This window comes from Limulus polyphemus, unplaced genomic scaffold (assembly GCF_000517525.1).
Source record: "Limulus polyphemus unplaced genomic scaffold, Limulus_polyphemus-2.1.2 Scaffold815, whole genome shotgun sequence".
Classification (NCBI taxonomy): Eukaryota; Metazoa; Arthropoda; class Merostomata; order Xiphosura; family Limulidae; genus Limulus; species Limulus polyphemus.
This window is the reverse complement of record NW_013666425.1, coordinates 1-26,573: the sequence shown is the minus strand read 5'-3', so window position 1 is coordinate 26,573 and position 26,573 is coordinate 1. Positions and strand designations below refer to the sequence as shown.

At 33.6% G+C, this 26,573-nt stretch overlaps 1 protein-coding gene and 1 pseudogene across 3 annotated transcripts in view; one reads left to right on the top strand and one right to left on the bottom strand.

Annotated features, from left to right (window-relative positions):
• Positions 1–13,859, top strand: part of LOC106460682 (serine protease inhibitor 2.1-like) — a 15,933-nt gene extending 2,074 nt beyond the window's left edge. Inside the window, exons 2-3 of one of the 3 annotated variants that reach the window (XM_013920410.2) lie at positions 11,943–13,204; positions 13,419–13,859. In XM_013920410.2, coding sequence (XP_013775864.1) covers positions 11,958–13,169 — 1,212 coding nt within the window. In that variant the 5' untranslated portion in view covers positions 11,943–11,957 and the 3' untranslated portion in view covers positions 13,170–13,204; positions 13,419–13,859. Of the gene's footprint in view, positions 1–10,051; positions 10,207–11,942 lie in introns of those variants that run through there. The other 2 variants (XM_022387457.1, XM_013920408.2) reach the window with 2 other exon arrangements.
• Positions 13,860–20,656: 6,797 nt separating this feature from the next.
• LOC106460681 lies at positions 20,657–23,955 on the bottom strand (annotated as a pseudogene).
• Between the last annotated feature and the right edge of the window lie 2,618 nt (positions 23,956–26,573).

The window sequence follows — 26,573 nt, the reverse complement described above, 5'->3', positions numbered from 1 at the left end:
AAAACAACCCTACTCTAAACCAACAATCCGGGGTGCCTAGATACCTCTTCTAAGTCTAGTAACAGTTTCGGTCATGTGACCTCTTTGTTAAATACTGTATATATATATCCGTGTCGGTGTAAATTACTTGTACCTGATGATGACAAAACCTTGTCGAAACGTCGTACATTTGCTGTTATGTTAAACTTATATTAAAGTTTTTCTTCATTACCCATTCAAGCCGTCTCCAGCCATTATTAGTCTCAAAGTGGGTTCCTCGTCACCGAATTTGAAGTTACAAGATGCTTGAGGGCATATGACGTCAGAAAGGGGTGACCTTCAGAGGTGTCAAAGTTTGGCAATATTTGGATCAACAAGCTTTCCACAGCTCTTTTTTTGACATGATTTTTGTTTTTATTCATTGTTTTATACTTAAGTATAGATACCACAAATAGATCTTCAAACAGTAATTACAAGTACACTACGTGTAATTAAAAAGAGAAGTAGACACAACCGGAAATAAAAACGTGTAACTTATGGTTATATTACATATTTCATTTATGTGCGTTTATTAATCTGAATTTCTTTATCTTCTAAAAAAAAAACGTTTTGTTGCAGAAGTGTTAACATTTGAAGTAATGGGTACCAGCTACTGTTTGAATAATTAAGTATAGTTTGTTTATTTCAGCTCAAAGCGCCAACAACTGATTGAATAATTAACATAGAAGCAAGTATAGTTTATTTATTTCAACTCAAAGCGTCATCAACTGATTGAATAATTAATATAGAAGCAAATATAGCTTGTTTATTTCAGCTCAAAGCACAAACAACTGATTGAATTGTTAAAATTGTTTGTCTGTTTGTAATTTCAGCACAAACCTACACAATAGGCTATCTGGGCTCTGTTCAACACGAGTATTGAAACCCAGTTTCTAGCGTTGTAAGTCCGCAAACATACCGCTGTGACATTGGGGGTCAATAGTTAACATAGGAGCAAGTATGGTTTGCTCATTTCAGCTCAAAGCACCAACAACTAATTGAGTCGTTCGCATTATTTCTTCGTTTATAATTTAAGCACAAAGCTACACAATGGACTATCTGAGCTCTGTCCGTCGCAGGGAATCAAATCACTCATTTTAGCGTTGTAAGTCCGTAAACTTACCACTGACCTACCAGGGGACACCAGCAGGTAATTAACTAATTTGTGTACGAGCAAACATCAAACGTTTCATATGCATGCAAGTAACTGAATAATTTCACCTTCAGCAGGTTTAAACAATTAATCTACCCAGAAAGAGATAGAATGATTCATTTTCGTACAAGTGATTGGCCAATTCATATAACATTTGATGCATCATATGCGACTGAATGCTACAGGGTTGAGTATGTTATATTAAAACAAATTTGAATAAACAAACTAGCAAGTTACGTAATAACCACAACAGATATAAAATTGCGGGGAGACGAAATGTATCAGAACTACATTTTGACTTTGTTTTGTAAGTAGCATGATAATACCAAAAATTTACCACTTTTCTTGCAAAATATTTATACACTCAGGTGATAAGCATATGTCCAAAGCTTGGATTAATCATTTTTAAAAACAGGGATATCAATTGTACATAACGGTATTGGAAAGAAAAGAAATATGGACCATGTTTTGGTACCAGGACCATTCAGAAAAAGACCGGTAACGTATCGTACCCCGCCACGGTAAGCAATGTATGGTGTCTTGTAACAGACAAAATTCTAAGAATACAAAGGTCATTGGCAAAAGGCATCCATGTGTATCCCAACCAACGAAGCCAACAAGGTATGAGATAAAGAAGATAAGGCTTCCAGTCATACTTCTCATTCAACCGTCGCATACCTCAAGCAGCTGAAGAATGAAACGGGTATTCGTGCTCTTCCATAAGAAGACATATTGACGGAGTTACTGGATGCCGTGCTTATAGATTTCTGTGCGCTCAGACTGTAGAAACGTGGGTCAGGAAACCGTCGTCCTCATATACTGGATGGATTATAGAAAGTATGGAAAGCCGTTTAGGAAGAAATTGTGACAGAGCTTTTACAATGAAAAATATGTCACAGACGCACAGTCGTTAAATAGAGCATGACCGGACGTGGCGACAAGGATTATAACGACGTAGTGAGGCTTCAAAATAATTTGGATATAATATACTCAGCCATTTGTATTGTACATGGTGTTTGCACGTTTATTGTAATAACAGGTGGCTGGACAGTTGCTTCACCAACAAATGATCGTGTACTATTAATATTTCAAATTTCCCAGAAGTTTTAGGAAAGTTAATGTCTCAATATGCTGTTGAACCATTAGCATACCAACAGGTGATTTAACGTTTGATGCACCAGAAGTGATTATACAAACGATATATCAACAAGCACTTCATATACTTGATGCAAAGTGTACGATTGACCAGCTGGTGTAACAGTAACTCAATACATAAAAGGCTAACACACGAGCTCACGATTAAACATTTGATGAACCAGCAGGTGGGTTGACATTTCATGTCTTACAACTAATAGGTTTTTGTCGACGATCACTCCATATTCAAAATAGTATATAAACTAAACCTTTACCTCCTGGTTAAGTGTTATATAGCCTACTGAACTATGATGATGGCCCCTTAGCAGTGGCTGGAACTTACTCGCTTTCTGATGGGAAATTCCCCATAAAAAGCAATTTTTTTTGTAAATGGACAGAGTGGGAAGAGCTTAACTATATATTTAAAAACTAACAAATTTACATTGAATCACTGGCACTCATCACAAAGCCATTGCTATTTCAAAACAATAATAAAAAAGTACAACATTTCACGCTTCGTGGATTTCTTGGTGAGGAAAACGTCTTGCTGTGTCAACGAAAATTACAAAGAAGAAAGTTAAGATATCTCAGTTTTTTCATACTTTTTTAGGCATTAAAAACAACAATATCTGAAAATCAAGCATGCATATACCTAAATAGTAAATAAGTGGATTCTTATAAAATTGTTTTGGATTACAAAATTCGATTTGTAATAGTTTCGGATGTAAATATTATGTGTCATTTCATTCCTTTTAGTGATGATGCTGAAGTTAACCAATCAAATTAAATAACTTGTCGGTCTCCCTGTGTCAAAGGCTCTAAAGGTAAAAAAAAAATAAATTATAAAACACTACGTTGTTACAGTGTTTTTTGTTTTTTCGATTGCCATTTTTGAATTCAAAAGTGCTGAGAAGTTGTAATGAATAAAAATTTCACGGAAAGCGTTGTGTCAAAAATTCTTATCGCACTTGGCAACACCATTGTGTGTTAGGAGCTATTCTTGTCCTTCTTAATCCCCCTTCCCCAGTGATAAGTCTGAGGCTCATATCGCTAAAAACATTCTTAATCCCCCCCTTCCCCAGTGGCTCAGTGATAAATCTGAGGCTCATATCGCTAAAAAACATTACACTTTTCTGACCACCCCTGGGTTACCAAACCTAAATACCTATCAAGGTTAGATTGGAACGCTAAAAACCGGGTTTCGATACCATTGGGTATACACAGCACAGATAGCCCAATGTGTAGCTTTGTGCTTAATAACAACAAACCTTCCTAATTTAACGACTACAGAACGAAAATTAACTAATCTGTCGGCTTGCTCAGTCTGCTCTAATATAATGAAGAAAAAGGTTACGTATTTCGTTAAGTACTACATTCATCAGGTTAAGTACTACATTCATCAGTACCATAACTAACGATCTTCAATTAAGAAAATTTAGATTCTTTCAACTCTAAACATAAACGTACTGTAATGCAATAAGTTACTGCTAAATTTCATATGCATTTATCGTGTGAAAATCTTTAGTAATTACATACACGAAGTATTTGATGACACGAAGCAGGAGTAGTAAATAGAAGCACAAGCTGTGTAATATAAATGATAGATGTATATTTATACATACGTACAAACAGTTTACTAACAGGATATGACAGAGTTCATAAGAGGGAGGATGGAGTAGAGTTGAAAGAATGTAAGAAAGTGTATAACAAACCATCATTTGTAAAGAAGAAACAACAGTGCCTTTTTCTGTATCTAGAATTATCAAGTATGGTTCTTAATGTCCCTTATGGTATTGCTATTATTTTGTCTGATTCTCAATGTCACTTATGGTATTGCTATTATTTTGTCTGATTCTTAATGTCACTTATGGTATTGCTATTATTTTGTCTGATTCTTAATTTCACTTATGGTATTGCTATTATTTTGTCTGATTCTTAATGTCACTTATGGTTTTGCTATTATTTTGTCTGATTCTTAATGTCACTTATGGTATTGCTGTTATTTTGTCTGATTCTTAATGTCACTTATGGTATTGCTAATATTCTGTCTGATTCTTAATGCCACTTATGGTATTGCTATTATTTTTCCTGTCCCTCTATACATTTTGAGTGTTTCTTAAATGTCATGGATATTTGTGATAATCTTAAGCAATTATTTTTAGTCTTTCAACACTAGGTTTTACTTTGAATGTAAATGACAGTAAGTAGTATCTAACACATCAGGCTTGACATGGCCTGGTGGTTAAGGCGCCCGACTCGAAATTTGAATGTCGCAGGTTCGCCCTTTCAATCGTGGGGGCGCTATAAAGTGACGGTCGATCCCACTCTTCGTTGGTAAAAGAGTAACCCAACAGGTGGCGGTGGGTGCTGTTGACTAGCTACCTTCCTTGCAGTCTATAATTTCTAAATTGGGGACTGTTAGAGCAGATATCCCTTGTGTAGCTTTGCGCGAAATTCAAAACAAATCATACTAATCTACCACAATATGCTTTGGGATGTTTCGTTTGAAATGATTTTGATGAAACGTTTGCAAACGGAAGGTCATTTACAACTTCTGACAACGATGATTAATGTTCCACATACTAATGTTAAACAATATACAAAGTTCCACATACATGTATTAGACACCTAATTTTATGCTTCACTTACTTCTTAACAACGGCCTTGCAACCATGTTTCCATAAAATTAGGATTCTTCTAATAATGACCTTGTAGGTGTTGTTTTTCCATTCCTTTTGTGCATCTTTCCATAAGTTAGCTAATCTTAGATCTATGAGTTAAGTACATGTTTGAGTAAACCAAAAACGTAAAAGACTATTGGAATTGCATTGGGGAATTTGGTCGAATATGATTACTGTAATTCCAGTTTCTTCCACTAACTGTCACATGAAAAAGCTATTTATTCCAATGTGAGTCTTTAAATCCCTGTTTACGATATTGTCAATAATGCCAAGAGATATGCTTTGCTTCGTTGCAATGATGTTTTTTTTTTTATCAGAAAATCCTCTTCCATAATCACAGTCTTCATATACAGACCCTGATTTTGACTGACTACAGTTGTTTTTACAGTTGCTGTCCTAAATGTTGGAGCCTCTCTGTCCTGGTAGTATGAATATTTCCCTCTAAAAAAAGGTAATCACATACCGCTCCAGTTTTGGAGGCATGTGAAAAGCCCGATTATAGCGGTTTGCTTTAATATGAGGGACAGATAGTTGTCTGTCACGTGGTTGTAACTCTAGAACCATCTCAACATTCGCGAGAAAACAGTAGTTAATTTGCAAGCATTTTCATAGTCTTATATATAACCTTAGGAGCTATACGATTCAACATACAATTCAAAATGTCTAGATTTAAATACATATGATAAGGACTAGCTTAACGTCAGCAGAAATATATATATACAATAATAGTACTTGAAAACACAAAGCAAATATTTAACGTACAACTGATTTATACAATATTTAAGGAAATATGATCACATGTGCTTCTGGCGAAATTTAGTTACACTAGAACAAACAGTTTGCAATACTTCCGCCGAGACTGAAGTTAGGTATAGTAATGGTTGGAGACGGCTTGAATGGGTAATGAAGAAAAGCTTTAATATAAGTTTAACATAACAGCTAATGTACAATGTTTTATCATCATCAGGTACAAGTAACTTCGTTTCGTTTTTCCTGGCAGTTATTTAGATTTAAAAATAATTATTTCCGAAGAAATAATTACTAATCTGGGGTGCTCGAAGATTAAACAATCCTCCTTCACCCAGCTCGTGGTCTAGGAATATGGGCTTAACTTGAGAAACTAGGAAATTAATGCAGACGAGGTATGTAATTTTGAAAAGGTAAAGAGATAGTAACTGTAGACAATAAAAAGTGAAGAGCAAAGTAAACAAAACTAAACGGCCGATATCGGACAGATGGTCCATCAGGGCGGCGGGGATCTAAAAATCCTATGCCGAGAATTCAATGTGGGGGAAACGGGAGTACCTCGAGAAAACCCACTTTCAGTATTGAACAAAGAGGTCACATGACCGGATACTGTTGCAAAACTTAGAAGAGGTATCTTGGCACCCCGGGGTGTTGGTTTAGAGTAGGGATTTTATTGTTCAATTAAGATGGATTCCTTGATTTTTCGTTTGTTTATGTTGGGTTCTTTGTTTAAAATGACTGTTTTGAGTTGCAATGGGGAAAAACATGGGACAGTTTTTTATTGTGTTCTATCAATCTGGTTTCTAATTTTCTTCCTGTTTCTCCGATGCAGAATTCTGGACAATTATTGCATATTATTTTGTAAATGACGTTGGTATCGTGTGATTCTAAATAATTTTTGTTTAATCACGATTTTAATTTAGAGCCGAGTTTTTGTGAGAATTTGACGTTGACAGGAATATTGTGTTTAATGGCTAGTTTTGTCCAATTGTGGATAATTCTTGAGCTGGTTTCAGGAACAAAAGGTAAATTTCAGTGTAATGTACTGTTGTTGGGTTTGTTAGTATCAATTTTTTTCGTGAGTTGAGTTTTATTATGGGGAATGTTGGAACGTTTTTCAACAATAGCTGGTGAGAATTTATTGGTGTGAATAAAGGAATGCTTTATGTGATTAATTTCTTCATTAATGTAGTCCGTTGGACAGAGTCTTGTGGCTGTGTTTACGAGGTTTTTAAGTGTGTTGATTTTTTGTATGGTATCATGAGCGGAATTCCAGGGGAATGTAAAGGCCAGTGTGTGTGTGTTCTTGCGGTGAATTTTGGTTTTATCTGTGTGTCTGATTTAATAATTTTGAGGTTAAGAAAGGATAACTGTTTATTGTTTTCGTGTTCTATGGTAAATTTGATGTTGAGATGAATGGAATGCTTGTGTTTAAAGAAAGTTAGTGTGTGTTCTGTAGAAGTGAAACCAGCAAAATTCGTCATCGAATTTGAAGTTAGGTATCGTCGTACTTTATGTTATTTACCCCCTCTGTGTCATCCGAAAATCTATGATTAATTACCAAGCATTTGATTCTCTAAGATTAATAATATGATCATAATTAAGAAGTTATATGGTTCTTATCTGTATAACTTGTTATTTTTTCTTGAGAGAAACATACTTTAAAACCAAATACAAGACTGAACCTTAGCTGAAAAGATTTATAAATATACAGCAACTCAAATCTTGGTTGAAATATTTATTGTGATTTAAATGTTCTTTTCCACTACATCTACTTCTCCGACAAAAGAATTTGGGTTCTTTACTTAACTTCATGTTCTACTAAAATATTGATTATTGTTTCTTTCTTTCATTCTTAATAAGGTTGTACGTACGTACACTACTATGGGTTGGTATCGTGGTTGAAAGCATTCAGATGCTTGTACTTAAAAGAATAGTTTTCACCACTAAACCCATGATTATCTGTTGATTTTACTTGGTTATCATCGAATTTATTTCATTTTCATGAAAGGACTGATACTATGTTATTAAAGTGATATTCGTACTTAGTGTTACAATGGTTGAAAAACAGCTGTATGGAACTCTCTTTTAATTGTGGTCTAGCATCAGTCATACATAACTGAGGTCTAGCATCAGTCATACATAATTGTGGTCTAGTATTAGTCATACATAACTGAGGTCTAGCACCAGTCATACATAATTGAGGTCTAGCATCAGTCATACATAATTGAGGTCTAGCATCAGTCATACATAATTGAGGTCTAGCATCAGTCATACATAACTGTGGTCTAGCATCAGTCATACATAATTGAGGTCTAACATCAGTCATACATAACTGAGGTCTAGCATCAATCATACATAATTAAGGTCTAGCATCAGTCATACATAATTGTGGTCTAGCATCAGTTATACATAACTGAGGTCTAGCATCAGTCATACATAACTGTGGTTTAGCAAAGTGAAACTCAATTAATTTTCATTTCCACATAATTTATGTAATTATACTTGAAAGGATAGGTATTCTGAAGGTTTTACAGGCCATAAGTTCCTATTAAGGTGCGCACATAATTCATTTAATTATACTGTACTTATTTTGAAAGATTTTAACATTGATGAGTGTCGATTTAACATCGTGAAGTACCAATTAACCTTTAACTTTCAGCCCACTTGCTTTGAATGAGACATATAAACAAGTTTGACATATTGAAGTACTGTGTTTTTATCAAGTAACAGTCGTTAAAACGCTTGATTTATCATCGGTTTTCACGAGTAGTTTGCAAACTATAGATTTAAACTACTCTAAAAATCAGTCTGTAAGGTTTTACTGTTAATTACTCCTCTATTATATAAACAATTTATAAGCAACATCTATTCGCTGAATATAATTGATAATTCCGTCTTATTAACAATATATCGTTACTTACTCGTTACTCCCAAACACCACAATTTCCACTGTAAGAAGCTTCCGTACAAGACAACGTCAAACTTGGCTAAAACTTTTCATATACACTCCACTGCAGGTGAGAATCGGCTTCCAATACCTCTCCTAAAGAAACACAAAAGTGTATTGAAGTTGCACTGAAAAACTTGCCAGGTATGCAGATGAAAGGATTGTAGTAATTCAAGTTTCTGCAACTATCATCTCCTGAAAACAGCGGCTAACTTTGAGATGTGGCTAGAAGATTGTGGTTAATTTCAAATCTTTATTTGTTATATTGTTGAAAACTAAGAAATGTGCTCGACTTCAATACTACAAGTTTATTTATGGGTCACAGATTTCACCTTTTGCAACTATAGCCTTCAGTTTGAGGATGAGAGCTTTTTATCGGAATGGTTTGGGATATTGTTTCACCCTACATCCAAGAGTCTACTCATAACGGCATTACTCTGTCGAATGGTCGAGATTTGCCCTACATCCAAAAGTATACTCATAACGGCATTACACTGTCGAATGGTCGAGATTCACCCTACATCCAAAAGTCTACTCATAACGGCATTACATTGTCGAATGGTCGAGATTCACCCTGCATCCAAAAGTCTACTCATAACGGCATTACATTGTCGAATGGTCGAGATTCACCCTACATCCAAAAGTCTACTCATAACGGCATTACACTGTCGAATGGTCGAGATTCACCCTACATCCAAAAGTCTACTCATAACGGCATTACATTGTCGAATGGTCGAGATTCACCCTACATCCAAAAGTCTACTCATAACGGCATTACACTGTCGAATGGTTGAGATTCTCTATGAACCAACTATATATATATACATAGATGCTAAACATGCCATCTTTTATTTTGTAGTCTAATCTAATTGCTTTTTTGAAATGATGAACAACTGGGTCCATTACTATGTCAATATATATCGTTGAGAGCAGTAAAACCGTACCTCAAAAGAAGAATAAAACGTTTAAACCCGTTTAGTAGTGATGTCTCCCTCCACTTAGCTAAGCTGTCATATTCAACAATAATATACGAACGTATTTTTCATTTTTAGAATTTTTAGACACAAATATGTCAATCATTTGTACAGGTCTGAAACTTTGACTCGTTGTCCAATAGCGTTGCTACCCATTTGGACAATCCCGACAAAAGACCAAACGGGCTGCACGATGCTGTATGGTTAACTGGAGGACTGATGCTAATTATTATAGTTTCTGTCATACTTCGCCTAGGGACAATATACTAGTGATTCGTGATGGGTATGCTGTGCAGATATAACGTTGATCTTCCACAACATTCTCCAGGATGTCTAGAGACAGATCACTCACCCAATGACGCGACACCAGAACGAGATCCAGCTTGTATACGTGTGTGTCCAGTTTCCAACATTTGAACAGCACTTCAATCCATATTGATGTTGCAGACTGTGCTGAGCAAGTACTACTGTTACACAATTACATAACGAAATAATCAAAACTGAGTCGACCACCAATCAACAATAAAACATTAAATTTCATATTCGAAGGTAAAAACGGAGTGTTATTGTTAAAGATTTTCATTATAAGTTCATTTTTAAACACTTCCTATACATTTTGTGTATGATTTTTATATCAAATGTTAAAGCTGGTTTTCAGATTTAATTAATTCGAATAGTGGCCTTTAATTGGTTTACATGCTTTGACTAAGCTTGTTGTTATTTCCACATAAATGGATAACATTTTTATAAGAAGGATATTAAGATTTTTTTAGTAGAACGCTATTATTATAACTCGACATATTACAACTTTTGTTTGTGCAAGACAAAACATTTGAACTTAAACCTATGGAGGGAGCATTTACATCGATGAATACGTCATAATGTTTTTCTATGATATATACATGTTTAGATTTAAATCATGCAATCGTTTTTGTTAAAGCTCAGTTGCCAATAATGCCCTTCTAAAATTTCTCTTAATGTTTCTTTCCTGTGAATTTTAATAATTTTTAAAAATTCGATTTCGTATTAGTTCGGTTGTGTCAAGCGCAAAGCTACACAATAGGTTATTTGTGTTCTACTTTCCAAGGGTAGTATCGAAACCCAAATTATAGCGCCTTAAGCCTGCAGACTTCTTTCGTATTAGTTTCTCAGTGGCTCATTGATAAGTCAAAGGGTGCACACTACTAAAAACCGGGGTTTGATACTCGTGGTGGGTACAGCACAGATAGCTCATTCTGTAGCTTTGTGGTTAACTCTAAATAAAATCTTTCGTACTGAAAAAGATAGTGATGCAAAAATTAATTTTTCTGAAGCTCGTCTGGATCACTTAAGGATAGGAAAATATTTGAATTCAAACCGCTGAAAACAGAGAACTATGTTGCTTCATAGAAAAGGATATGAAATGCAATGCTAAACAGTAAATCTGAGAAAGATGTAAGATTTTGTTATATATTTGTAGTCGCTTTTTCATGTTGTGTGAAAATATGTATGATACTTTTTTATACGATTTACTAGTTCATATTTCACTTCCCTATTGTGGTGAAAACACTTTGCATTGACATATTGACTCACCATATTTTTCCTTACGCAGTCGTACTTAAGCTGATTTACGCTGTTGTTTTTGATAAACTTGTGTATTACACAACTGTTTGACTTTAACTAAAGTTTTATTAAAGAAAAATGTTTTATCAAGAAATTATTTTTTAATTCTTGTTTTTTACATTGGTTTAACTATCAAAGCCTTCGACACTGTATAGAGAGTTAGTACCTCTCTCTTTTACTGATATTCCAGAGAATCATCTTTAGGACCCTAAGACCTGGAATCAACCAGAAAATCACCTTTAGGATCATAAGACCTGGAATCAAATTATGACATTAATTATTTTGTTTTAATTTGTACGTGTGAAACTAAATTCTAGCCCCCCTCCATTGTCTCAGCAGCAAGTATGAATGCTTATAACACTAAAAATCAGGTTTCGATTCCTGGTGTGGCTAGAGCGCAGATAGCTCCTTGTGTAGCTTTGCGCTTAACAACAAACAAACAAAATTCTAATTCTCTTCAACTTCTACTTGGACCAATCAGATAATATTGAGATATTCTTGGTAAATAAACAAAATTAATTAACCATTGTATGTTAAAAAGTGCACTGTTAACCTTGATGAGTTTATTTTCTGCCACCTAGAGGTTGTTGAATGTGTTATTATATGAAGACTTGTTTATCTATATATGAGCTTTCCAATGAAATTAGTTGATGAGCTAATTTTTTCTTCTTCTGATTTTACAGATTTAGATCGGCACAATGATGTTGCTACCTCTGACAGCCATTTTCGGCTTTTTCGCCATTTGTGGTGGTGTCCTTTTCAGTGGTCAAGTTGATGTCACCGACAGTGCGGAAAGCAAGATTGTCAAAGCCAACAACCAGCTTGCTCTGTCTGTCCTTAAGGCATTGGATAAGAAACATAATATAGTTATGTCCCCATGGAGCTTGTCCATGGCTTTTGGGATGGCGTATCTTGGTGCTTCAGGTAGAACAGCTCATGAAATGGAAAATGTTTTGGGGTATGGATTCGTGGGAATTAAAGGGGTGTCGGTTCACGACTTATTGAGAAAAGAGGATAATTTATTAAAGAGTGGTTCTAGTGATAAAAATGAGCTTAGCAATGCCAATGTAGTTCTGATCCGAGAAGGATACACTATCTTCAAGTCATATAAAGATAACTTAAAACGGTTCTACAACTCATCTATCACAGAAATTAACTTCACCAGAAGACAAGGAGTGTTACAGTGGGTAAATGCATGGGGATACAGGTCTTCCAAGGGAAACATCAGGAAACTGCTGACAGAGGTGCCACCTGAAACCACCAAACTGATGATACTGAATGGTGTATATTTCAAAGGTAAATGGTCAAACCCATTCAACCCCGATTTCACATACGTAGGACCTTTCACCAATGAAAACGGTCAGAAAGTTTTTGTACCGATGATGTACACGATTAATGAAGTATTATTTACTGTAGACAAAAAACTGGGCGTCTATGTTGTAGATCTTCCATATGTTGGTAATGACATAAGCATGATAATATTTCTTCCAACACCAAACAGTAACCTCGAGAAAGTAGAGAACGCACTCACGTTAACTACATTAGACGAAATACTAACTCAGATGGGAAAGGAAACTTTACAAATTATCTTGCCGAAATTCGAACTAAAAGACGATCGCAAACTTAAAGAAACACTGAAGTCTTTGGGGATGCAGACAGCTTTCAGTGACATTGAAGCTGATTTTTCAGGTATTACTGGAACACGTGACCTGTTTGTGGAAGAAGTGGTCCACAAAGCCGTAATTCGGGTGGATGAGGAGGGAACCGAAGCGGCTGCAAATACTGTTTTAACTATCAACAGTAAACGAAAACCTTTTGAGTTCCTTGTTAATCGTCCATTCCTCTTCTTGATCCGAGACAATCGAAGAGGCGTTATCCTCTTCCTAGGGCATGTTACCGAACTAAAATGATTTCAGGTGAATTCTGTAAACACACCATTCAGTAAATACTGTTTTAACTATCATCAGTAAACGAAAACCTTTTGAGTTCCTTGCTAATCGTCCATTCCTCTTCTTGATCCGAGACAATCGAAGAGGCGTTATCCTCTTCCTAGGGCATGTTACCGAACTAAAATGATTTCAGGTGAATTCTGTAAACACACCATTCAGTAAATACTGTTTTTAATCAATTTATAGTTCTGTAAACACACCATTCAGTAAATACTGTTTTTAATCAATTTATAGTTCTGTAAACACACCATTCAGTAAATACTGTTTTTAATCAATTTATAATTCTGTAAACACACCATTCAGTAAATACTATTTTTAATCAATTTATAATTCTGTAAACACACCATTCAGTAAATACTGTTTTTAATCAATTTATAATACTGTAAACACACCATTCAGTAAATACTGTTTTTAATCAATTTATAATACTGTAAACACACCATTCAGTAAATACTGTTTTTAATCAATTTATAATACTGTAAACACACCATTCAGTAAATACTGTTTTTAATCAATTTATAAACAAGCTTTTTATCATAATTGTTAACTTTAAAGGATATTTTTTATATTTCTTTTAAGTTTTCAAATAATTCAGGACTGAATAATTAAAGTATTCAAATAAAAAGTTCTGCACAATATCCGAAAGACAAATATTGATAATATCATTGTTTTTGTTGTTGTAAAACTACACAAAAGGCTACACAGTTTCTTGTTCCAGAATTAATGAATATCAGTAAACAACTTGACATGAACGGAGAAAGTATCTGAATACAATAGAAGATTCTTGGATTTTTTCACTCTGTGACGGGTTTAATTAGAATGTACATGTTGAAGCCTATCTAGTGTCTCACTACACACATTATGCGTATATTTTATAAATGTCCATAAATTTATGTTAACGTGAAGCAACAAGTACTTATGTTTTTCGTTTTCCATCACAGCTATATTCATTAATCAGTTCTCTCATGAGATTCTGGCAGATGAAGTGTGGTTTTGCGCTTAAAACAACCTATTGGTATTATTTTATAATTTGTCTTGGATGTAATAAATATTACACTTCTCAAGATACAACGGCTTCATTGTATTTGTCGATGTTGTGCTACTCAGTATAATACAATAGTTTTCAAGCTTTTCTTCAATACATCATGATCATATAGAATGAAGTAATTTTCCTTCTTACATCCTTTAAGAGGAGGTATTGAGTTTAATTACAATTCTATTTCTCTTTTTTAGGCCGGTTAACATATATATATATATACCAATATTTCAGTATACATCACAGTTATTATATCCTTTCCTTATGAAATATCTGCTAGTGTACAAGTTATGTAATCATACATAGTCGTCCGGAAGTCCGTTGTGTAATCTAATGAAGCCAGCCCAGATTTATCCGGACTATTTTTTCATCCAAAGTCAGTTGTGAGAAATAAGAACTGGAAATTTGCAGTTTACTGGGAAATGAAAAGGACGCAAAGCTCGTGTTTAGTGGTGATAATAGTATCATGACCTCCTGTAATAAATATTAATATCTCAAGCAACGAATATTTAGTACACTACATATGTAATATAACTCTGTTTCGTTCGATTGCGGAAAATTACATTTTGTCTGTTTAATTGCATGTCCTGTTCACAAACTTCGTAATCTGTTAGTTGAAGAGCCGCAAATAAATCTGGGATCATTAAGAGTATGTAACATACTTTCAATTACCCAAAACTCGAGCGCTTTCAAATAGTTCACTATTCTTCTTCTTTATTCTCCTGAAGCAAAGTGTTCAACTATGCGAAAGCGCGTTTTATTAATTCATTGCACATTTTGTATATGATCCTGTGTGCTAACTCGTTTTATCAGAATACTTTAATATTTCCTTTTGGATTACACAGTGTTTACTTGTAAAAATTATTACCTGCAATTTACTTCAAGTAAATTACTTCTATAAATTTGAATTATTAAGTTTTTATGCTTGAAACTATTCTTATTTAGAATTTATGCATCTGTCAAACTAAATTCAAAAAGTATCCTTCTATCACGTTTCTATTGTCAAATGTCAAGCTACAGGTTGAGTCACATATTTTAGCACTGCATGATGGGAAGTTAAATTGAGAGGATTTGTAACTTTTAAAACTAATATTTATATAACGCTAAATGTGTTTTTTATCACCGATTTCTAAACATAAAATATTTTAAGTAAAAAGAAGTTATTTCATGAAAAAAACCGTCAATGTTTATCCCTGAAGCTCAGAAGAATGAAGAATGCGACCCTCACATCACAAAGATATAATGTATTTAGAGGATTAAAGATAGATTATCTTAAGCAAACATAATTTTAGAAATCGTTAACTTATGCAAACTTTTGAAAAATTACCCTTTTTCCTGAGACTCAAACTTGGAGAAAAAAACCCACCCTGGTATACATAGGAATATCGCTTTGAATTGGCTTGTATGTTTACATTAACTTTTAATTGATGAGAATTATGAGTCCTGTCGACGAAATCCTAAAAACTTTAGTGCATTAAAACCCGTGAATGTTCACTTTATATTTACTTCAAACTTAATACCACTAGATAAAATATGCACATTACTTTAAAATTAATAGTTGAAAGATATTTTGGTTCTAAACGTATTTCAGTGACTTTTTGTAGCCTCTGAGAAAGAACTACAGAACGAAAAGTCTTAGAAATGTTTTAAGCTACTGGAACCTCAACTTGTAGCATATTTTGATCTCTGAGACTATATACAGAATATTAATGAAACATAATAGATTAAGCTCACTTTTCATTTTCTTTTCTATCAGTTTAGTGATTCGTACATTTTTCTGTTTATCTGTTGTTAAACACAAAGCTACACAAACGGAGATCCTTCTTTAATATGTTACATGCTGTTTACTGAGGCATGTGGATGGCTTTTACCAGTGGCCTTTGTGTTCGTAGATTCTCATCTCTTGCAAGACTTCGTACTTTGGTTACCATGATTGGTGTGCGACTTGGGTCAACATCTGGATGGTCCTGGTGCCCCAAGTTGATCCATATTCATTTGTTTTTCAGTGAAATTATATGCAATGGATATCTCCGTCCTAGAAATCATAAATTCCGCATCTGAACACATTATTATGACTTTAGTGAATATCTTATGTCGGAAATAGCTGTTGCATATCTTGTCAAGAACGACCAATTTTCGGTCGCATCACACTATCCATGAAACGCCAAACAATTTTAAATTATAGTTCTGACATACAATATTCCACCGCGACTTTTATATCGGTTGTGGTTGTCACGTGATTTGCTGACTTGGATGTTCACAATCGTTTTAATATAACGTTACCAACCGTCTGTCTATGTTATACTACGAGATTTATACCAGTAAAAGATACATGTCGTTTGAAAGAAAAAATCTGTCTTAACATAAAAAAACAAATATATGGACTCTGCCTTCTTCAGAACTGGTGTATGTATGACTCCCTATTCTTGTGCAACTAACGATATAACTATCACTAATACTCTTGTTCAAAAGGTTTCGAAAAAGTTCGTCTAAGAAGTAGTAGTACTGCCAAGTCTGGAAATTTTATTACATTAAACGATTAAGAAAAGTCCATAAATTATATGTTGGATAACATACATATGTGTGTGTGTGTTTATGTGTATAATGATAAGTTTATACTGCATAGCTTGAATTAGTCAGTAAACATAAAAACATTAACAGCATATTCAATTGAAATAATCAATACAATTTTATTGCCATACAAGCAAAAGATATACTGTTTGTGTGCAAACTGCTAATGATTCTAAAAAAAATATTATGAAATCATCTCACATGCTATACAATACATATAATTTTTAGATATATAACTTTCCTCAATAATTTTCATTAGAAAGATTATTTTTTCAGTATAATGTAAATGGTTATAATATGTACGGACCTCCTTGAGGATACTCGTTAAGGAAGCAAAAATTGAATAAAGAACAATGTTAAATAATGTTCCTCTTCCTCCTTTCTTTCGTTATCAAATCCCCAAAGACCTCATTAAATGTTAATTGCATACTCTGCTTTGCGAAAGGTGATAATTGATTTATTTAACTGATTAAGTACTCGTGTCTTAAATTCAAAGCCAAAAGTCTATTAAAAAAGAGGAAAATGTGTCCTATTTCAGGAGCTTTTTTATCTTCCATTTCGGGCTTGGCCTGGCATAGCCAGACGGTTAGGGCGCTCGACTCGCAATCTACGGATCGCGGGTTCGATTCCCCGTCCCCTAAGCATACTCAGCTGTGGGGGCGTAATAATGTGATAACGGTCAATCCAACTATTTGATGGTAAAAAAAAGAGTAGTCTAAGAGTTGGCGGTGGGTGGTGATGATTAACTGCCTTCCTTATAGTCTTTCACTGCTAAATTATGGACGGCTAGAGTTTGCTCGAAATACATAACGAACCACTTCGAGCAAAAATCCTAAAATAAAATAGCTCAGGTCCACCGCCAGACAGTTTCTAGTTACCATACACAAACTACGATAATAGGGCTAGCCAACTCTGGGTGATGCAAACTAAAAGTCTATAAAAAATGGAAATGTGCTCAATTTCAGGCGTTTTTTTATTGTCATTTTCGAATAAAATTCCTAAAACAAAATAGTCCACATACACCGTCGAACAGTTCTCAGTTATCATACTAATAATTTCGGTAATCGAACCAGCTAACTCCGGCTAGTGCATGTTAACACATACACACAAACATAATGGGCAATCTTTATAGTGAAACAATTGAGTATATTTTCTGTTTCTTCTTAATATAAGGGCCTTATTGGTGATGTGTATTTTGTTTTCACCTATATACCGTCTCTCGTTAGTATAGTCATGAACTTTAGCTAAGGAGTTTTAAGCAGGTAAACAAACATGCATTGATTAGAACTGGATCATCCTAAATAATAATAGCTGTTTTAGATAATCCTTACTGCGGAGTTAAAATATTTTTATGTCAAGAGCCATCGTTAACGGGAAAATGTTTATTTACAGTATTACAATCTCTCTTTGATGTTAACAGCCATCGTCTACGGGCAAATGTTTGTTTACAGTATTACAATCTCTCTTTCATGTTAACAGCCATCGTCTACGGGCAAATGTTTGTTTACAGTATTACAATCTCTCTTTGATGTTAACAGCCATCGTCTACGGGCAAATGTTTGTTTACAGTATTACAATCTCTCTTTGATGTTAACAGCCATCGTCTACGGGCAAAGGTTTGTTTACAGTATTACAATCTCTCTTTGATGTCAACAACCATCGTCTACGGGCAAATGTTTGTTTACAATATTACAATCTCTCTTTGATGTCAACAGCCATCGTCTACGGGCAAATGTTTGTTTACAGTATTACAATCTCTCTTTGATGTCAACAGCCATCGTCTACGGGCAAATGTTTGTTTACAGTATTACAATCTCTCTTTGATGTCAACAGCCATCATCTACGGGCAAATGTTTATTTACAATATTATAATATCTGTTTAAATTAAACTACCAAAGTGAGCAAAGTTGCTTCAAGTAGAGAGAAAAAACTGCTTTGTTTTGGAGTTACTGGCAACATTCATATTGTCTATGTGTTTCCTGACAGTTAAAGCTGTTACTATTTAAAAGTTACTTGGAAAGCTCTGGTGTAAATAATAATAATAACCATATGAACCTGAAACGTTAAATTAATGTAAGTAGTATCTGTTGACATTGTCATAGTGCTTCGTGTACTTAACTCTCTCTGACCCGGTAACTCTACGAATTTACCATACTAAAATCAGGGGTTCAATTCCCCTCGGTGGACACAGCGATATGGCTTTCCTATAAAAATACGCATACTTAACATTCTATTGCATGTATTATGAAAATAAGGAGAAAATGTTTTTTCTCTAAGTTTTTCAAGTAAATAGATTTATATGACTTAAAAATGTTTTAGTAAAACATAATTTGTAAGTTATAAATGAGTACGTTATCTAGAAGTAACATTGTTCAATTGAGGAACCAACAAAAATAATTTCATGGTTTATTTAGATTGTCACCTGGAAGTAAGAGCATTCAACTACGGAATTGAAGTATTTGTATGTGTACTAAGTAACAAAGGTAGATTTGTTACTTGTACAATTGAGGTTAATCTCAAGAGTAACAATGAAAATGTTATTTTTCCTCTTGTTTTGTATTCTAATACAATTGTATAATAAAATCATGTTTAAATAGTGCAATCAATAGTTCAGTGACATTTAAATAAGAAATGCTTTGACACTAGATTGTGAAGATTATCATTAAATTTGGTTTCATATGATAGAATTAAATGTATTTATTCTCATGTTTATTTCTTTTCTTACGTGCATACCCGTTTACCACAAAACACATTTATTATTCAGAATTTTCTACCCTCATTTTTGATTAATGTTTCTAAATTAAATGCTCTCGTTATGATTAATTCCATCCTAATTCTACAGTTTTACCATAACAACACATTCTCTTTAAACTGTGCTTGTTTCCATATATATAGACTTAGAGAAAAATATATAATTTCAGATCGTACAACATAAACCTTAAACCGTAAAGTTTTGCCCACCGTAGCTTATCGGCAAGTCTGAAGGCTTATAATGCTAATATCTAAGTTTCGATACTCGTGATAGGCACAGCATAAATAGCTCATTGTGTAGTTTTGTGTTTAACAATAAAACAAACAAACCATGACGTTTTTGCAGTTCTAGATATTGGAGTCATAGTTCACAACTAATATATGGCTGATATTTGAAAACATTAACAATCTGGTTATGACAAACGTAGCATTTTTGAGAATCATGTTTTACTAAACTAAAATCGTACAAAGTTTTGTCTGTTGGAAGTTTCAAACAGCCCTGAGCAAATTGTTTTTACATTTTTTGTTGTTTATGAATGCTTCTATCTTCACACACGTGTCTGTTGCACGTGACTATATAGTTACGTAATTAAAAAACTTCATGGGTTGTTAACGATATAATATAATACAGCATAAAGCATTTAGTATCTTTTATACACGTATACAGTTCTTATTGTGTTCTTCTTCGTTATTTAAAGAAAGTTACATCCAGTTTTGTTCCTAATTCACAGAAAAAATATCACAGAACTATACTGAATAAAATATGATGGTAAATTATGAGCTAAGCTCGGTGCAAATGTTTTACATCACGTGAGTAATACCAAGTTGCTATATTTTTCTATGTTTATCAGATATCACCTACTATTTGAGTTAAAGTAAAATTTGAGTTTTTGCTTTTCACTCAAATGTTCTTTGGTAGATGTTATATACACACACATATATTGTATTACTAATTGTTTTATTAATGTTTTTGTTTCAACTTATAAAGCGAGAGCAATCATATAGGAAGTGAAAAAGAGGCATTTAAATGTTTACGTGTCCAGAGTAGATTGTCATTCATATATACAATTGATAGACAAATTTCAGTGGTTTTAATACTTTATTTTCAGTTTAAACTTTGAGTATTTCGACATCATCAAATACTACAATTACATTACTTATAAAAACGAGGTTATCTGTGTTATTTGTTTTTCTAAATTCTAAACTAAATCATAACATTGGTTTAAGAAGAATGTAGGTAAAATTTAATGATTATACTTTGAAAAATATCTTATTACCGTCAACTATTATACTCTATTTACAGGTTCGGGAACACTTTCAGTTAGTTCATTTTTTAAAGTATTCACTGGACTGTGGAATATGTAAACCTCGTGAGGAATATAATGTAGAAATGAGTGAAACAGCTCATATCCTAGTTCATTTTGATTAACACAAATACTTGATTGGAGACTTCTAAGGCAACCACATAAATTTTCAATCGAGTATAGTCTTAATTTTATATCAATAAACCACAAATAATTGTTTAGAATAAGGATATCTGTTAGAACATTTAATTAAAATTAACATTTTACAATAAAGTATTTAACAGCAGCTATGATAAACAAAATCTGTCAAAACACGTTCCAAGTTAGAAAATAAAACGTCTTCGAACTTAATTTTGTGATTGGCGATGAAATTACTGTATTATATTCTCTAGAACGAATGAAATGATTTATAAAAAGTAATGGTTTTGAACATTAAACAGATGAACACGCTTACACAGAATGTTCCAAGGAATTATCTTATATGTATGATACTTCTTTAACTGTTTATTCGCAGAATTCTACGGAAACCTACTAACATAGGTATTTCGTTTGCTTGAAGTATACAGCAATCGAGATAATAAGAAATGAATGTGTAACATTTTATTCATTGCGCATGACAAAACAAAAACTAATGTTTTTCTGTAAATACAAACATATTTATGATATTAGTTATTCAAACATATAAAAATTCACTTTAAGATATCTCAATTAAACACATAAACACAATTCAACAAGTTTAATCTCAGATAATTTGGAGTGAACTAAAATCATATGAAATCTGGGTTACAAATTTATTGTACACGAAAAAGTCTAGTTATATTATTTATGCAGTTTTTATATACTTTTCTAAAATCATTTTTAATGTTTTTTTTTGTATTCCTTTTGGACTACTAACTAATGGATGCTTAAAGAAGCATAGTAGTATGCTTTAAGATTTACCATGCGAATTATACCTAATAAATCCGCGTACTGGATAATCCAGTAAAAACTAAACCACAACACATTTGTATGTGTTAAGTGTTAGGCTTCCATGTAATAGTTATTTGTTCAATAGTAGAAAATATCCAAAGTTAATAATGGTTGGAGACGGCTTGAATGGGTAACGAAGAAAACCATAAATATAAGTTTAACATAACAACAAATGTACAACGTTTCGACAAGGTTTTGTCATCATCGGGTACCCAAGGTTATCTAGAACAAAAATTACTCTGATTCAATGGTAAACATATTGACTATTTATTATTCAAGGTGTAACCAATGTACAGCAAGTTTGTCACAAAATAAACTATTATGGAACTAGATTTTACCTTAGTTTATTTTGTTTCAGTCTAGTTTTTATTGGACCTCCTCGTATTTGCTTGTAGTACATAAACATTACAAAAGTAAATATTACCAGAGCTTAGTTAAATCTCATTTTACTAAAGATACCGATTTAAGTCACTTTGGAAACCATTTACAGCATTTTAGTTTCATCCCACCACAAGTGGCAGTTTGAGTATTGTAATGTTGCTAGCGCAACACTTTTGTTTAAATTCAACTAAAATAAAATAATAATACCTGTCAAACACACATTACTTCAAAATAAAAGTAACGTTTCTTCTTTGTACATTTGAAGAGGTATTGGATTCATCTGTTTGAAATGTCCACTTTAAAGTACACCTAAAAACCGGAGTTGAGCAAATGATTTATAGTAGTGTCGTGTTCTCCTGATGAATTCATAATGGTTATAACGGCAGAATTTTGATTTAAGTCAGTTTAATGGATTTGTTGCCAGTTTGCTTTCATCAGCTTTGCGGCACACATAGAGAAAATATGTGGTCACAGTTGTGAAACGCGTCCCATAAACAAAACAATACCAGATCGACTGTGACGAATAAAGAATATAAACGGGTGGTCAGCAGTAAAAGTTGGCCTCTTGCCACCTGCCCGAACACCTGCGACGACACTACTGATTCCTGAAGCCTCAGTCCCTTCTTCGTTGACTTCGATAAGTGTCTTGTGGGTTATTTTGGTTACATATAGGTCACGTTGGCCAGTGATACCCTCTAGGTTTGCGCCGGCTTCACTAAATAAACTTGACATTCCCATAGACTCTAGGCTTTGTTTTAAGTCATCTTCGTAGGTTTCTTCAAGTTTGAACTTAGGAATAGTGACCATGACGCCCATTTCTCGTAAGTTAGAAGTAACAGAGTCAAGAGAAGCGGAAGACAGGTCCTTTTCCAAGTCAGATAAGCCATTTCTACTCTTAGGCAACAACAATAACATACTTACATCATGACCTTTATAAGGCATTTCAAGAATGTAGGACCTTAAACTGGAAACGTAAGCAAATGGAAATATTCCTCTTAGCATCATCATAGGAACTTGGGTCGGGACATTTCCATTGTTGTAGAAGGTGCCTCTCCTGGTCAGGGCCGAGTCAAACTTGGTTTCCCAATCACCTTTAAAGTACACGGCGTTCAGAAAAGCTAGACGTGTTTCTGGCTTAAGAGGTTCATTCAGGAGGATAGGGATCTTGTTTTTTGTTTTAAAAGCTACCCAGCCATTGATATATCGTTGGACTAATTCCGCTTTATTAATAAAATCCACATTTTGCACATTTGCCCCAAAATTACCTTCTAGCGTCCGTTTATATTCATCCAAAATATTAAAATTGTTTTGAACCAAAAGGGAATTTGCTGTTTCCAGCTGGTAATCATTAGATTCGGGGTCGAGAATCAGTAATGATTGCTGAAACCCGAGCACGAGGTCTTTGTTATCTAAATTAACTGAATTATACCCCAATGCTAAATCCATTTCATTTTTAGTTACACCACGTGCACCAAGATATAGCATAGCCATTACACTTGCCAGGCTGTAAGGTGAAATCAAAACATTATCATGACCTTTAAGGTTCTCATACAGACTAAAACCAAAGTAATTGCTAGTGTTGGTCACCTTTACAGCTCCAATCACTCTACGAAGGTGGTCAACAGGCCATTGGTATGGGTTAAGAGAAAGGTTAGACAGGCAAACGTTTGTCAAGAACATTAGTTGAAATGAAAAAAGTAGACGAAACTTTAAGCCTCCAATCTTCATCTTTCTTGTTATCTAGAAAAATAATAATATATATACACATTTATTAGTATACTTCATCTTGTAAGTTATTTTTATTAAACCTTGTAGAAAAAAGGGGGGGGGGGCTAGAGATAGTATTGTAATTTTGTCATAACAAGCTCCTATACTTTTAAATTATTTCAATAGTACACATTGAAAAGTTAGTTTTTATTATTATAGACATTGCAGTTAAGAACAGCGAAATAAACATCTAAAACTGCTCTAATAATTAATGTTGTTTATGAAAATGAACATGATGACACGAAAACACAACAGAGCTCAGCTGATATCCCAGCGTCAACCCGGTTACATCGCGATAAGAAATTTTACCAAATACACTATAGTTATAAATAACCCTTAATTGGTAAGGCATTTTCTGATAGAACTGCACTTAATTTAAGTAACAAAAAAGTACCTGGTCGTTGTAACATTTTTGTTAATACTAAGGTACTATATTTTTTATATTGCAAAACATTTTACCGAAAAGTGAAGAAGTCACGACAGTTAGAATCACATTGAAATTAGATGTTTTGGTACATAACAGTTTCACTAAAGGATTTTCGACAGGAAAGTTATAAATGTTACCTTTTTTTAAACATTGCCTCACCCCTCACATAAGCCTAATTCTTCAGTATTCAGCAGTGTAATCGTATTGTTTGTGCTATTAAAAATAAGTGTGGCATACCTTAGGTCAAATAAGTAAATATTCTAGTGCTGATTCCCTCACCCCCACCTACGAGAATCCGAGCACCTTTACTATCGATTTGGATCATATATTAATATATTTGATTAGTTGTTTTTTCCCCACAAATTCCTTGTGGAAATTAGTATAAAAAATTCGTTGTATTAAGAATCATAAAAAAATTTAGACGTTCTAAATGTTTTTAATAATAATAATAACATAGCAGTTTGTTTCGCTTTCCAACTTATCTTACAACGATACAGGATGTTGTGTGTTTGCTAATGTATCCGGTTGGAACCAATGACTTGCACAACTTACTTTTCAGAATTGTGTTACGACGTGTAGATGCCGAGAAAGCATAAATCTGAAGGTCTAGAAGAATAAACACTTACATTTGATCCACATTTCATTAGTTGCTACAGGCAGATTTACATATACGGTGTCGCCACCTACACAACGCACATGATATTAGCTATCCTTCTGCCAAATCACAATATTTCAGTGTTAAACTACAGTGTTCTAATTCTGTGATACATTTAGCCCAGTCTTATGCCACAGGCTATTCTGACGTAAGCATCGCCCCCTACAATTGAGCTACATAAGTAGATTATATAGTCATCTATATATTTTTATAAGTGTTTCTTTAATAAGCAATTGCCGTCATTTCACATTCTACTCAACAAGTGTACTGTCGCTCAGACACTGAAGCGAGAAAAGCCGATAATTTAGTACTTAATTTTCTGGATGTAGATTTTATAATAATTTCCTCCACTTTTAGGTTTCGTGAAACATACATCTTAGTCGAGTTTAACGTTAATGATGTAGCGTCTATAGAATATGTTTTTGTTTTACCCTGGTATGGACATTTCGCAAAACATCCACATTAACATTTGTAAATTACAATACTTTTACAAAAAAATAAATACATACTAGGTTTGACCCGAGAAAATAAGCTCACAGTTGTGTTTTCAAAGCGTCATTATAAGTTTAATTTTGTTGACATTTTCAGCCTGAACGATACCTTATGCGCAAATGAACTAAGGTGCGGATGAGAGATCCTAGGCATTTCAGGTATAGCCGTACCTAATTTTGAAATACTAACGCCATAAACTAAATGTCCGGGTGGGAGATCCTAGGGGTTCAGGTATAGCCGTACCTAATTTTGAACTACTAATGAGAGACAATGCAGCTAGTATAAGCACCAGTCCCCACAAAGGCTTTGTCCGACTTTAAACTGATAATGGAATTCACAGTTACTCTTATAACGTGCCCATAGCTGAAAAATGCAAAAAGTGTTTAAAGGCATCGCGGCGTGAATCTTGGGCCATTTGATCTGCAGCTCGATTTACTAACCAATAGGCCATATATGCTCGAGTGTAATTTATAAATCACTATCAAGGTACAAAGAAAGGTTTAATGTAAGCGAATAGAAAAATGGGCATATTTTAAAGCCAATAATAAATGTGTAGTAACTCATCTCAACACGATGATATTTAAAAGAATAGAAAGATGCTAGTTTGAAACTATAAATTAAAACGTTAGATATTGAATATTTTAGCATATTTTCATGTAGTTCTGACATTGATGTTTTACTTAAACATCGTTTTTACTTAAAGAAGCGTGAATATTATATTCACAATTTTTATTTTGATATTACAGTTAGTTATTCATATAGTATCTAAGATCGACAGTCTTTAGATTAACTAATTGATTATAAGTAAATCACGAGGGTATTATAATTATCACATGAATAGTGATATGATGTTTTACTTAAACATCGTTTTTACTTAAAGAAGCGTGAATATTATATTCACAATTTTTATTTTGATATTACAGTTAGTTATTCATATAGTTTCTAAGATCGACAGTCTTTAGATTAACTAATTGATTATAAGTAAATAACGAGGGTATTATAATTATCACAT